The 15898-nt window shown below is 42.2% G+C and overlaps 1 protein-coding gene across 1 annotated transcript; it reads right to left on the minus strand.

Annotated features, from left to right (window-relative positions):
- Positions 1-7754: 7754 nt before the first annotated feature.
- Positions 7755-14487, minus strand: LOC310987147 (bestrophin-2a-like; the record flags this gene model as incomplete). Its single annotated transcript, XM_083973328.1, has 9 exons — positions 7755-8538; positions 9614-9768; positions 10002-10082; positions 10170-10322; positions 12323-12400; positions 12520-12674; positions 13439-13672; positions 14138-14232; positions 14336-14487. 9 exons carry the CDS (start codon positions 14485-14487, stop codon positions 7755-7757), a joined length of 1887 nt encoding a protein of 628 aa, XP_083829454.1.
- Positions 14488-15898: the final 1411 nt, after the last annotated feature.

Here is a 15898-nt window from a genome sequence, read left to right on the forward strand (position 1 = left end):
ATAAGCGGAGGCCATAAACTTCTGTTGGAAAGTAACTGCTTCCTACCAAGACAAAGTGTGTCACGTGTCCCTTGCAAAATGAAAAACGTTGTCCTTTGGACAGAGCCAGGCTAATTGTTTCTCCCTGTCTCTGTGCTAAGCTAGTGCACTGCCTCTTGCTGCTTTTTTATTGTACAGAGTAGACGTGACAGTGGTTTTGCTATTCTCATCAAAGTCCTGGTAAGAAAACAAATGAACTAGTCTACTTATTTAGATAAAGACGAGAAAAAAAATTACAGGCTTTGTTTTAGCTTAGTATAAAAAGACTGTTAGTCTACATATTTTCCCATCTGAATTCCCCAGAAATGTTGAACTGCTCCTTCAGGTAGGCTACAGACAAACAAACAAACAAAATTAGGAAGTAAAGTATGGTGTCACTGTGAACATTTAGTTTGCTTCATTTCTGGGAAAATTTCATTCTAGTCACATGACCAGCTGGGACGATTTGGGAAACTGTCCCTGTTTGTTGGTACAAACTTCATCTCTCAGTTCACATGCAACTTTTAAAGATAAGAAACACTGTTCTGGCTTAGGTAGTGAGGGCTATTTTTCTGTTTTAAAATTTTGGGCTCAGTTCACATGGATATAAGACACCATAAACACAGCTGCACTGGTGAGACAACACCACTTATTCAATCTACAGAACGAATAGTAAGTCCAGAAGGTTCCTGTCTTAGAACAAGGTTTTCATTGAATCATCCAAACAAAATAAGGCTTGAAAAACAACGTGCAAAAGCAAGGCTCTTCATGTTTGAAGTCAAAGGGTTTAAATGTCCCATCAGTAAATTATTTTCTCACCAATCAAGGATAATATAGGCAATTTTGATAAAGAGCCAAGGCAAAAAAAACACATGAATGGTTCTTTAATATAGAAATGGCTGACCCACACCCTCAGAAATAATGACATCTTCAGGTAGCCTTTAGAGGATGTTAACTTCGGCCTGTGGAGACATCGTCTGCCCTTCAGATCCTCTGAGGAAAAACATGTTTTGCAGCTGCTGGCCTCTGCTGAGGGCTGCAGCCCAGACATAAACAGTGGTGTGGCCGGGCAGAGGAAGCTGTGAGGCTGCTGCTGCTGCTGCAGGTGGCGGCTGGCGGTCAAATAGACAGCAGCTGACATGTGTCCTGCACTGTGATGCTCAATGTCAGCACTGGGGGACTCACTTTGTAACAAACTAACTAATGACTCTGCTCTGAACACGGTGTGCATGTGGGGGTTTCAAGCCTTTTCATATCAAAGACTCTTCACCTCCACCCCCAGATCACCTCCTGCCAAAAATATATCTGCATTAGACCATGGCCCCATTTAATTAGATTTTTTAGAAATCATTCTTTGGAAGCACATCTGAGAAGATTGTCGTTGTTAAATATAACTTGGTACAGAATTATATAACTGTGAGCTGGTGCCAGCAGAGTAAAAGAACAGAACAGTCTTTAGACGAAGCTACATATCGTACTTATGTTTTGAAAGTAAGACTGCTGTGGTTAAGCCTATCATTGTCACTGCGCATAGAAAACCACAGAATAGCATGTGCTAACACAGCATTTTGGGAAATAATTGCTTTCTTGACAAGAGTAACATGGGAAGATCAACACATGTTTATCAATCTGTTCAATACAAAACTGCAACTTAACTTAGCTTTTTTCAGCTTAGTTTAGGAAATGATGAAACATGGCGCTGTCAAAAGAAAATATCCAAACAAAATCCACCTTTTAGCAATTCAAATTTGCTAATTAGTATGTTACACCTCAATATTTCTTCCATGTGACAATTTGTAGTTTCATGGGCTGCTTGACTCATTCTTGTTGGGCCTGCTGGTTCTCTGGCAACCTCACAGTAACAATGACGCTTGTTTTTATACCTCCACAATGAAGGCAGCCAGAAGCAGAGACCTTATGTTTTCAGGTTATCCATCTGTCCATCTGTTCATACAGTCCATTCTTCTGACCATAATATCTCAGTAAATCCTCGAGGGGAAAATGTTAAAATTGGACACAAACATTCACTTAGACTGAAGACTGACGGACAGATTTCCAACCTAAGCAGCTACTGTATATCTGTCATTTTTTCCAGCCTTGTGATAAAACCTATAGGTGTCTGCTGAATGAGTGCCCCTGCAACAGCCTACGCAATATGTAGAATAATTAATATTCAATAGGAAGTACGCAAGTCTTTATGCTTAGATAAGCTTCGCTAACCGCCCAGCCTGCTCTAGCTTCACATTCACCACAGAGACATGAAAGTGGAATCTATCTTCTCCGGAGAAGTATGTTTCCCAAAATGTTGAACTGATAATTTACATAAAGAAGAAGAAGAAGAAAAAAAAAAGGAAATATGCTCACTCCAGGAATAGGTCTTTGTACTGCCATATATCTCGATAACATCACACTGTCAGACAGATGATTGACAAAAAACTGGTTCATTCTGGGTCAGACCATACTGATAAGGTGCTCTTGTTCAAACAAAGTTAGTACAGTAGACAGCCAAGAAGATACTGTATGTGAGACACAAAGAGAAATGGCCGGTCTGTAACAGACAGGCCTGATACACAGACAGATACACACACACACACACACACACACACACACACACACACACACACACACACACACACACACACACACACACACACACACACAGAGCTGGGGAGAACTAGACAGACAGGTCCTTATGCACGGTACTTTTTCGAGAAGCAGGGTGTGTAAGACAGGGAGTGCCTGAAACACCCACACGCACACAGACGTGTCCGCGCGCACACACACACACACACACACACACCAGACAAAAACAAATGTGAAAGTACAGGGCTAGAGATGGTACAATAAACACCGACTGGAATCACATGTGTGTTTACTCAGTTGGAAAAGCACATTAGATCCCATTATTGCAACACTTGCAAACAAAGGCAACAAATCAACAGATCAATACAAATACTATTGCAGTCAACTTAATGATTGGGTTTATGAATGAGCTTATGTCTTTGTTCTTATGTTTTTACATTGCATTTCACAAGGATTTACATTTTTTTCATTTTGTTGTTTTTTTATTTTCATTGTTCATTCTGTGTTTGTACAGTCACCATGTGTGTGTGTGTTCTCCTGTGGCCAACTCCTCCACGCCACATCATACACATCAGGGTTAAAGGTCCCAATCTATATGGAGGGGGATGTCCATGTCTCTTTTGACTTCAAAGCAGGACTCTATGAAAGTATCAAAGAGTTCAGTCCACAGAGAAATAAACACAGTCAGTCTTCAGGAACTGAACCTTATAACAAGGAATATAACTTTGTGATGTCACAACAAAACAGTTACCGCCCACAGCCAGGATTTGGTCTCTCATTGTCATGTGAAATCTGCTACATTTTTATTCAACCACCCTCTGAGTGACTCACCAACTTGTTATAACTCAGTACAGAGAGTAGAGATATAAAGCCATATACTGAGATTATTCTTCGGTACTTCAAACCACAAATACATCTTATGGTTATCAAAGCTTCTAATATAAGATTAGAAAAGTGTAAAATATGGGAACTTTAAAACATTTTGGCTCTTTTTTGTACTTAATTGCTCTTAAATTGTGATTTTGTAGGCATATTTTTCAACCTGTCTTTAAGTGTAACACAGCTCTCTATTGCTACAGTGACAACCCATTTAATGGTAATTTCAGATTTCATATTTCTTTATCATATTTTCACAGTTTGGGCCATTGTGTCCTTACACAATAACAACATTGTACTTGTTCAGTCAGACGATGAGATTTAGGCAACATCAGACAGGGCAGGGAAAAACAAACAGTCAGATGATCAGACGGGTTTCAAACATTCGCCAGGTTAGTCAGACATTTATCTGGATGAGAAAATCAAAGTGAACAATTATTACCATAACCGCCTGTCTGCTGTCTGTAATTTGCCATCTTATAGTCCACACACGCACGCACACACAGAGGGAGAGAGACCTGAGGAGAACCAGGCAGACGGGTCAGTTTAGTCAGTGTGTTTAATGCCTGAATGACTTTCCTCACCTCACAAGACTTAAGTAGGCCTACAGTTTCCACATTTTCCACTCCAAGAGTTATTTTTCTGTGTACAATTCTAGTAGATCCAGAGAAAAGGTGTTATAAAAATTGACTTCTCCTTTAGTTATCTATAAGCATATTCAAAATCAGCTTGAGTTTTATTAATGTGACAGTCCTGATACAAGAAACTGGTTGTGATGCAGCAAAAATCTGCCCGGTGAGACTGCAAAAGACGGAGAAAGCTTTCACAGGCAGCAGATGTTCAGCCCCTGCTAACTAACAGGAATCTGTGGTTCTTTGCGCATTTTGTGGCCTTGTGATCTGCATCTCTTTCGTATCAAGGTAAACATTTGCTGGTTTCAGATTAGACAGATTCCAAGGAACTTGGAGCCTGTGTGAAAGTTTTTTTTTTCTTTTCTTCACCACTCTTTTTTTTTTAATCTCTGTTCTGTTTCTTCACCTTTTTTTTCCATTTCAGGAGCACATTTCTTTTTCACTCACAGAGTTCATGCATGCTGCCGTTCTGATGTGTAATATGTGCAAAACACACGTGTACACACTCACACACACTAGCAAACACACATTACCATGTGGTTAGTGCGGTCGCGTTATTCGTGAGGAGCGGAGCAGATTTGAGTCTTAAATTAGACTGTTTCAGTAAGCCTGCTGCTGACCTCAGTGCTCCTGGTTCCACAGAAGCAGGGACACACACACACATACACACGCAGTTCTATGAAATCCTCCCCCACACTTGTGTTTTCACACTTAATGACAAAATCGTGAACCACATTTCCCGTGAAGCCAGTGCAAAGACCTGAATCTGTTGACCTTTGTATAAAGTGATTCTGGGAGACAGGAAATTGAAAGCTATCGAACAAAACTAGCCTCAGGTGGCCACACTTTTGCTCTGTTGCTTGATGTTGCCTGATGTGCTGATACTACGTGCCTTTGATGCTGGTCAAGTGATAATTAGGGGAACTACAGAATTTCTGGGTCAATGAAACTGGTAATGACTCAGTTAAACAGACAAACATGAACTCTAACTCATGGATCCATCCTCGTCTTGGCACCATGAATGAATCTGTATTTCTGACATTTCAAACATGAGATGCTCCTAATTTTTTTTTTAACATGAAGCCAACCAAGCTAGGAGTATTGTGTTATGGCGGTCACCTACTAATCCTCAGCCCGATGACTGACTGTCAAACAGGGAATGTGGCCGAGTCAGCAGGATCACATCTTTGACTGTGGCGAGGAGCTAGAGCACTTAAGCCTGCAGCACCTCCACAACAATATGGAGATATTGTTCTGTCCGCTCTACAACAAAACCAGTGCCTCCACTGCAAAATACAGCCAAGAGCAGCGCTGGGCTGCAGACAGATGAGGCAGGTCAGGGGGGCTTGTCCGTGCACAAGTGGGTCAGTCACGCACATATTTCTTTGGCTGGATTTGTGTGTGCTGCTGATACGTTTTTGAATAATGGATGCTGGCAAGGATGTCGGGCTGTTTGGTACCACGACGACACCTGCCCCGGAGGTGAGTTCATCAAGTCAGGCCGCACCCTGGAGTGCCTTGTTATTTGTGTTCAGCAATAACTTGATGGATTTTCAAATGTCACAGGTGTCTACGAGGTCTAGACAGGAACAAGAGGAGAAACTGATCCTCACAGCCTGGAAACGTATGGTGAGGACACAAGCGTAGAAAACCCTGTATCCCTGTATGTAGGTGTCAGTCAGATGTCAATCAGTTTTCCATTCATTCAAAAATGCGGTAATGGAACAGATATATAGATGAGACCTTATCTGATAATGGTAAAATGTCACCATTATTCTACAGGTGTGTGTTGAAATACACGCAACACCTCCTGAACCCTTTACACACAGCTATGCGTCTAATTTCCCACTGCAAGATTAATGCGGAACATTTCTATATTGTTTGGTCTACACCTTCCCAGTCTGTTATCTGTCATCTATACTGCCTTTAGCTGTATTTTAATGTATGTTTAATATGTAGTTTATTCGCTTAGAGAGCTGATATTGCTTGAATCTGCTGTAGGAGCAGCTGTTAACGTGCCTCATTTTAAGTATTATGTGTCTCAACTAACGGATAAGAGTGGTTTGTTCCTCTTGCAGTCCTCTGCTCTGCAGCAGCACAGTCTGGGTGAAGCCTCTGGAGCTCGTGCACCAGCACAGTCCTTCCTGGCCAAGCAGAGACAGTCCGCCCGGGCCAGCAGAGCGCTCTCCCCCCGGCTGCAGCCCAGGTAGGAGCGCAGCTTCATCTCCAGGGAGGAACAGAGCAGTGCAGCCCAATCACAGGCAGGATGGAGAGCAACACTGTGGAAGAATATGTGACTATCATGCGGTCTGTTTGGTTTGCTGTTATCACCCCCACCTGGTCATTCATGGTACTGTAGCAACACTAGGGACTTACTGTGAAAACAAAATAGTGAGTGTCATAGATGACTGTTCTGTAATATAACTTTATGTGTGCTTGTAAATAATCACAAGAAGCTCCATTCCTCATTTTATTTTGTTTTATATAAATTTAATTTGCAGGTAAAATATAATTTCTATCAGAAGTAATGCAAAAACAATAACTATTCTTTTAATGTCATTCATAAAACTGAAACTAAAAACAAAAGAGTTATTTCATTCAACATTTGTTTAAATTAGATTTTTTTTTTAACTTACACAAGATAAAGCATTAGAAATCATGCCATTTACAGTTTTTTGTTTGTTTTAAATCAAATGTGAATTAAGACAACAGAGGAAATGGTCCCTCATTTTGTCTTGTCACCAATTTCTGTTTGGCTAGTGCTGAAATACAGGCAAAGACTTCAGGAGTAAAAACAAATCTATATTCTACAGCAAAATGTGCAGGTAATTTCAATTACACAATCCTTTCTTACACTTTCAACATCGTACACGAGCAGCGTCGACATAGCTTAGCTCAGCACAAAGGCTGAAAGTCCGTGGAAACATCCATCCTGTCCAGTCAAAGGTGCCCGGCGGCAGAAACTTAATGCTTTCAGATTATGCTGTGCTTTCGGTTTTCAACAAATGTAAAAGTGAAAAATAAATGACTTTAATGAGCAGCTAGCTTATTTACCTGGCTCCTCCAAAGCCCTGTCTGATGGTGAAGTTCATAGACTTGTAGATTTTCACTTTGTTTTTTTTAGATACACTGGTGACAAACTGTCAGTTAATCTTTCTTCTTATGAACATCTGCTGTGCTGAACTAGGCTAACCCTGTGATAAACTCTTAGCCTAGCTAAACACAAATATGTTGATGTATAAATGTGAAGAGATTAAACAGATATTATTGTTTACACAGAGTCATGATCTTCCAATGTCCTTCTTTACACTTCTCAACTCCTCCTTCCAACACCAGACTTTCCTCCCACCTCCCAGATGATGCGTTGAGGTTGAGCACAGTTCAGTGTTGAGTTTCACACATTGTCAATGGGGTGTGGTGTGGTGTGGTGGGGTGGGGTAGGTCACTACTTTGGAAATATGGTGAGCTGTAGGTTTCTGTACCTCTGATGTTATTTCCAAAAAACTGGTTGTTGTATGACCCAAGGGCACTGTAGACTCAAAGTAAAAGTAGAAGCAAACTTCCATAGCTATGACTAATTACACTCATGAAAACGTGCAGTGAATCGAGCATTACAGTTTCAAACAGTCAAAAATTCATGGGAACCTAAGATCCAGTGAGCTCCGAGCCCATGCTCACGCTGCGGAAACGCTGCGGCTCGCTGTAGGACGGCACCGTGAGGAAGGACATTTTGCTTCCGTCGAAGGAGGGTTTGGGAACGGCCGGGACAACTCTGTTGTGGTTGATGGCTGGCTGGGAGCTGCAGTGCTCCAGACTGGAGTGGGTGGCTGGGTGAAACAAGAAGGCAGAGGGGTGATGGGAGGCGATGATGGAGGCTGGGCGAGTGGGTGTCTCTCTGGAGGAGTGGGAGGGAGGTGGAGGAAGCAGCGACACCGGAGCCTGGATCTCCCAGCTTGCCATTTCCGCATTCCCCTCTTCCTCCCTTATCTGCCACTCTCCATCACTCTTCCCCTCCACTCCGCCCACCCCCGTCTTCTCAGTGACAGCGGGGTGCCCCCATCGCCTCTCCTGCTCTGCCCCAAACTCTACCTCCAGCAGAGGTGTTCTGGTGCTCTTCTCCTCCCTGAAGCTGCACACGGTGCTCTGGGTTTCCTGGCCCAGCCCCGACGGCAGAGAGCCCCCTTTGCCTATCTTGCCGCTCTCGTCGTCATCGTCGTCGCTGGTGCATTGGTCGATGCTGGGAGAGTGGCGTAGCCTCTGGAGCTGGGCTGAGGTGCGGCGAAGAGCCCCTCCCATGAAGCCAGTGGGGGATGGCGCCGCATTAAGCAGGCGGTTGAAAAGGGCCATGTTGGGGTGACGGCTGCCTGACTCCTCTAAGTTCTCAGCAATGTCCTCCAGAGGCTGGAAGTGCATCTCCTCCTTAGGGATCCTGTGAGGAAAAGCCCGTTTTTACAAACAGTTTGTCTCAAAGGGCTTTTACATGGCATCATAACAACAACAACAGAACCTTAGACCCTCACATCCACTGAGGAAAAACTCCCAGAAACCCTTTTAACTCATTGAGTGCCAATGACGTATACAGTATGTACGTCAATCAAAATCCACCGCTTGAGTGCCAATGACGTACATACACGGGAGAGGAGAGGGTGAGGGGGCAGCAACTGCAGGGGAAGTAGGAGAGCAGGCATCACTCTGCAGAGTAGGACTCCTACTTGTTGTATTTTAGGTTTTTTTTTTTTGTAGGCTACAATGAAAAAACATGTGAAATGAAATTTTCAGATGTCTTACATGTTTTGAAGCCAAAATTAAAACGGATAAATCACTGTTTTTCTTGAGAGAGTCTCTTTCACAAAAATGCATTTGTCTTTTTGGTGCAACCAGGCTCTATTCAACTTAAGATAAATCAAGAATTGAACAAGGTACAAACAAATGGTTTTTCCCTAGTTAAATAGAGAGTCTCCTCTTTCCTTTGAGCTATTTGGTGTTTTCAGAGTCATTGTACAAAATATTCTCTGGGTCTTGAAATATTCCTCAAAATGCCCCGAAACGCTGGCATATGGCACCACTGACCATTTTATAAAAGGGCTGGCACTCAATGAGTTAACAGGGAAAAATTGGAGAAACCTCAGGGTGAGCGACAGAGGAGGGATCCCTCACCCAGGACGGGCAGACGTGCAATAGATGTTGTATACAGACAAGAAAACTGTTTTATAGCATAGAAAATGCAAAACATGGAAAGTTAGGAAGTGATGGTAATTCACCTTTAGTTTTCCTAAAAGTACCAAACACTCAGCTGTCGTGTTTGGTGTTTTCTGTCATTGATCAGAAGATCTTATTTTCTGTTTCTCAGTTGTAACTATTTCACACCATTTTTTTTTGAATGAGTGCAAAACACTTTCATTTTCACCAGCCAGATTTTCCCACCCCAGCAGGGCCACTCAAACTGAAAGTGACACATTCACCCAGTCACACATACAACGGAAAAGTAAAACCCTAAAACTCACGCCATGTCAAACGTGGACCCCTGGAAGGACGGTTTGCGGAGGACAAAGAGAGTGGCAGCCGTATAGGGCGGCCGCGGGTTCGAGTCATCCCAGTAGCGGTCTCTCTCCATCATCGGCAGATCTCCGTACATCTCATCCACGGCCATCATGGACACCTGCAGAGTGAGAGGGAAAGATGAAGTGTAAGAAATGAAAGAGAAAATAAATAACTTAACAGAAACATGACACTTGTGACTGTGTGGTCTTTGGTTGCAACCTGTTTTTAGTTGTTTTGCTGTTCTTATAATAGCAGCCTGATACTGATGAAGCAGTTTTTAATAAAATGGCCTTGTAGGCATGTATATAAATAGTCCTCTTTAGAAGCAGAGGGGTGGCAGCATTAAGAAACCTGGAAATTTCTGTCAATCAGCCAGTTAGTCTCAAAGTCGTCATCATCTTCTCCAAAGGGGTTGATCAGCTGCTCCGCCACCTTCAGGACAGAAAATAAAATTGATCAAGCTGATTATGGAAATTATGTTAAAAGTGAACAAAATAGTGTGTGACCCTTTTAGCGGACCTTGAGCCACCCTGCATAAAAGAAGAACTGTAGCAGGGTGAAGATGGGCACGTAGAGGTCGAGGTCGTGACCTGGATAACCTTGGCTGGGGTCCAGGAACTGACGACCAATTAGACACACCAGGAAGAAACTGTACACGGCCAACGTCACCACCTGAGGGACAGATGAAGGTAAATGAACACACCTTACACTTGCCTTGTGATTCTAACATTTCCTGCAACCATATTTGTTATAGTTTATTAAAACATCATACCTATAAAGATTTATGTATGTTTTGATAACTTCTTTTTTCATATTAAACATGTTTATCTTTACATTCTGGGAATGTGGTCTATAGAGTAAAATGTGTCTAGAATATAAGCATACCAAGGGCCTACATATAAATACATATTTGTATGGGTTAGACATAATATTAATATGCTATATATGTAAGCATTAAGTGTATGTACATATATTTCATATATGAAATGTATTCATATAATATGTTGACTTATAGGTAATAATCTTAACTAAACTGCATTCTATTTAGCTCCTTGTTAAAGGGATAGTTCAACATTTTTGGCAAATTGGCCCATTGGCCCTTTATGAGACAGAGTTGTTTTTTAGGTAAATGCAGAGACTGCTTGCCGAAAAACTGCATTTACCTAGAAAACAACTAGGACTGTCTCGTAACGTTCAGTTATTATCTCATAGCGTGGTGAATGTGCAGGTCACAACTTGTCCACCAGAGCATTTTGGTATTGTTGGATTGTGTAATTGATGAGTTTGATGAGGGAAACCAAGAAATTCCTTGAGGCTCTGTAGTGTAGCTCTGAGAAGCTCGCAGCTCTGCTCCACCGATCTAAAAATAGCTTGCACTAACAATTAAAGGTAACGAACCTACTCCTAAAACTATAGGGATTATGGCAATGGGCCAGTTTTCCAAAATGTTGAACTATCCCTTTAATGTAATTAATAACATCATTAAGGTGTTTCCTCTGCTAAGATGAGTCAGAATGTGTTTGTTGACAGAAGTCAAAGATAGTAAACTATTTGTAAAACCTTTAGAAGGGAAACACTGCAGTAAGCAACATCAAATGGTATTTTGTACAGCACACAGGTTCACTGGTTGTTGCAGGAAAAAAGTAAAAAAATCTTACAAGTAACATCAGCAGTGGCCCACTGACCCAACACCAGGACCCTGACACTGAAGCAGCTAAAAGAACTCAACCATCCTTCATTTTTCTTCAAGATCATTTTGACATGTTTAATGCTGAGCTTCAACCTGCTCCTAACAGACAGTGAGCTGCTCAAATCAATCACTGGTTGGACTAAATTTGTATCCTTCAACCTAAAGATGACAACTTAGTCATTCAGTCATTTAAGTCACTGCCTATTTTAGCTGTTCAGCATGACTACATGATGACAGACCAATATGAACACTCAAGCATGAAAGAGCTACAGGCTTTTAATTAGACTAAGGTAACACTACACTTCTTGGGAACTGTAGTGTTTATTAAAGCCATAGCAGCCAGATCACAATAATTCTTAACCACCGCCCATATAATATAAACATTTACTTTTCACCTCCCCTGAACATTGAGCAACTGTTTTCTCATTGGCCTTCGGATCTACATGGACCTCTAGTTTTGTAAAAATGCAGATGTGCATTTTCTTTTTAAACATAATCTTGCACTGTTGTTTTGTGACTACTGTTACCATGCACGTATGTGTATGTGTGCGCACTGTATGCACATAATGTATCTACATGCATTTGTGTGTGTATGTGTGATGATATGCATGTGTTTCTTGTTTCTTGTACATGCATTCTTTTTGTTTTTGTCTCTGCTCTCTGAAGCACTTTGGATGACCGTTACAGGTCTCCTTAATAGTGCTATATAAATAAAAGTGAACTTGAACTTGAACAACTTGAAACTGTGAGAGTCATCTTCATAAATTCAAAGAAAGCTGATTAACAGTTCAATATAATTTACATCACGGCCAACACAGTCTCTTCTGTCACCTGCAACTTCATTGATTTGTAATTTTAACTGTAAAAAAAATAATAAACTTGCCAAAATTCCAGGTAAAATGTGAAACCTCAACAGGAAAAGTGTTGTCTGCGTGTCAACAACTAAAAAGTCATCCAACATCCTGAGTGGCATTGCACCTACCTGAGTGTAAACCAGGGGAACACTGATCATGTCATAATGAAACAACATGCTGCACCTCCCTCTGAAGCCGTTCAGCTCCTGTTGATGCACAGAAAGAGACGCAATCAGAACATCTGAATCTCAGTCAGTGGGCTAGTGTGTATGTGTATGTGTATGTGTATGTGTATGTGTATGTGTATGTATGTGTAATGGTGCACCTCCAGCAGCAATTTGAGTGTGTGATCATCTTTGATCCTGCCCTCACAGCGGGCCACAGCAGCCAGGTTGGTGAACCAGACACAAGGGATCCAGTATTTGTTATAAGGAGAGTGGAGACCCTCGAACTTCTTTCTTTCCTCTCTTGTCATGAATCCTGCACAGACGGCAGACACAAACTTAAACTTCACACACTCATTAATCCCTCAAGTGACCTTAGCTCAAGGACAGAGGAAGACCAGATGAGACATCAGCTCTCTGTATGATTTTACTTTGGCTGTTTGAACTTTTTTTTGAGTCAGATTTCCTAATAAGTCATTATATATGCAATGAGAACTGTGTCTGCGTGTCTGGAAATGACACCGTAGCTATATCAGATAGAAAACAGCTCCATCCCACTGAAAACTCCACCCGCTGAGTAGAGGATTGCTCCACCAGTGTCATAAGTGATTAACTTTCTTTATCACTTGTGAATTTCAGGATGTGCCTGTCCTTGTGATTTCTCCTGTGCTCTCTGCTGGAGAGAATGTACAGAAGAGGAAAACGGCACACACTCATGACGCGCATTTGACGTGTGAATCACTGCATGTGTAACACTTCTTGTCATTTCTTGAATGTAGCTTGAAAACGTCAACTAGTTGGTCAGATATAAGTAGATTGTAATGACTGATTGTTTATTTTTAGAGTTGTTTTTTTTATGGTGCAATACAAGTGACAAACATAAAGCAAAAAACAAGACAAGAAAGACACAGCAGCCAAAAAAAGTAAAAGTTAAATAAGAGATAAATTGTGATAAGAGAGAACAAAACAAGAGGAAAAGATTCATCACTATTAAACTGATGTTAGTTTCACTCTGCTGTATGAGATCCTATCAGACTCACTGCTAAATCGCAATGGATGTTGCAGGTGCTGCCTACTCACCAGCCTCCACCACATGGTCCATTGTGGGGAAACGCTTGAAGACGGCCGTGCTGACGGAGCGGAGGATGAGCAGGGCCGACAGGCTGGCGTAGCGCATCATGGTGCGTCTCAGCAGGCGGCCCCGCTCGTCGGTCCCCTGGAGGCCCCCGGACAGGACGCACATGAGCCTGTCAGGGAGAGGGATGCTGGTGTACTGGCTCCACCACCGGTTCACCACCAAGGTGACGTAGAAACCTGTGGAGGACAAACACAGTGGAGATGTAGATGTGGTGGTTGTTGGGGTTAACCTCAGGCATCAATGAGGTCATCCTAGCAAAACAAAACAAAAAATCCTGATTCGTTACATAATCTGTATGTCAGTAGTATTGTCAGGATATCTTGACTTCCCATGTAAGCTATGGCAAATTTTCAGCTGATGTACATGCATGGAAATATAAAATACAATTAAAATACATATTTATGTAAAAAGATGAAGTACAGCGTGCTGAAAAATAAATGCCTTGAGATTTAACACTGTGAAAATGGAACAATGTTGTCCACTATATTCTGCTGTCAATAGTCAACAGTAGTTAATATTCTAATCAGTAAATTGAAACATTAAAATCACTTACATAACTCCAGAGCAATAAAGTCCTGTCTATGAAGGTTCTTGACATAAGAATCTACCTTACATTGTCATACATTGTCATTAAAGCTTACCCAGCACAAAGGACATAGGGATGAGACTGGCATAGTGGTTGCAATAAATTGCCAGTTTCTCAAAATACCTCTTCTGGTCGTCATAGAGGAAAAATCTATAATGTCAAAAGGGGGGGAAAAAAGAAGAAAAAAATGATTTCCGAGTGAAAACGTTGCTTGTTCCTCAGCAGCCAGTTCTCCACAGAACTCCTGTCTCACCTGTACGTGATGCTGATGGCCGTGTACATGGCGAAGAAAGCCAAGAACTCTTTGTACAGCACCTTGTAGATGCTGCCTTTCCACACCAGAAGCAGCTTGGAGAAGCCGCAGAATCTGGCGTTTGCAACTCTGGCCGTGTAGGTGACAGTCATTGGTGCCGGCTGGAGCTGCGGGGTCCTATAGGATGAAAGAGCTGTGGGACAGAAAGCATCACCTGTGTCACACCTGTTGATGTTGAACAACAGCTTGTGGCGGGTCAGAGGCCGTGGAGAGCTGGTCAGTCTGTCTGCTGCATAACAATGATTCAAATATCTCCATGTGTCCCATCTTGTTAAAAGGCTCCTCCTTACCTTCAGTGGCTGTTTTTTTCTGTAAGGACGTGCCGGTTCCTCAGCGCATCCCTGTGCGTAATTGGCACCACTGGAGAAGTGAATTCATATTTTCACTTAGCAGTACTATAGTATGCAGCTCTCTGCGTTTGCCACTGGTGTGTGTATGTGTTTTTTTTCTCTAAAGAGCTCATAACCCTGATATCCCCTGGCGTCAGCACGGTCAACTCGGGGCTGGGTCGGCGGCATGGCAGTAATCCTCGGAGCTTCCTCGGTGCGTCCAGTGGTCAGCGCGCCCCGGGGTAAATCCCCCAAAATGAGGAGGAGGAGCTCGTTAGCGCGGCCCCCGACCGGGAAAGCGCGGCTCGGTGATGGACCGCAAGCGACAGGCCGCAGCGCCGGGGCACAAGGAGCGCACAGGACCGTACAGTACAGCAGGGCATTATGAAACAGGAGCAAGTGGACCATGGTAAAGTTTCGTGTTAAGTGATATGAAAACAACAACCATTTTCACCCGGTTGCAAGTCTGTAATTACCTACTTGTTGCGGCTTCGATCACAAACAGGTTACCTCACAATAAAAGCGTTTTATGTCACTGTGTCTCCTCCTTCTCAAACTCACTATTTCTTTTCATAAAAGATACAAAAAAAAAATCCCAGTGGGGAGAGATAATCCCACTTGTTCCAAATACAGTTTCCCACTAGGACATTTTTTAACAGAGGAAATACTTGGATAGAACAGACTGAATTTATTTCTGGTGTGGTAGCCTATTTAAAGTGCATCCACAACTGGTGTTTGCTGGTTTTTATTCAGGCTTAGTTTTTCCTAGAATTTTTTTTATTTTATATAAAAAAGTAAATAATAAAGTGCTCATTTGTTTCGTCTGATCTGTTTTTCTTAGAATTAAAGGGATAGTTCAACATTTTGGCAAATTGGCCTATTGCCATAATCCCTATAGTCATAGTTCGTTACCTTTAATTGTCGGTGCTAGCTATTTTTATAACAGCGGAGCCGAGCCGCGAGCTGCTCAGAGCTACGCTGCGGAGGCTAATGGAATTTTTCCCTCATCAAATACACAATCCAACAACTCCAAAATTTGCCAAAGCTTTGAACTATCCCTTTAAGTAATGTTCCATGCTCTGTCAGGTAATCTGTAGGCAAGATAATTACTTTCATCAATCTCAAATGGATTACAGAAATGACCACAGCAGACTCTGATCTGAGGCAAGTTTGT

This window comes from Trachurus trachurus, assembly GCF_905171665.1.
Source record: "Trachurus trachurus genome assembly, chromosome: 1".
Classification (NCBI taxonomy): domain Eukaryota; kingdom Metazoa; phylum Chordata; class Actinopteri; order Carangiformes; family Carangidae; genus Trachurus; species Trachurus trachurus.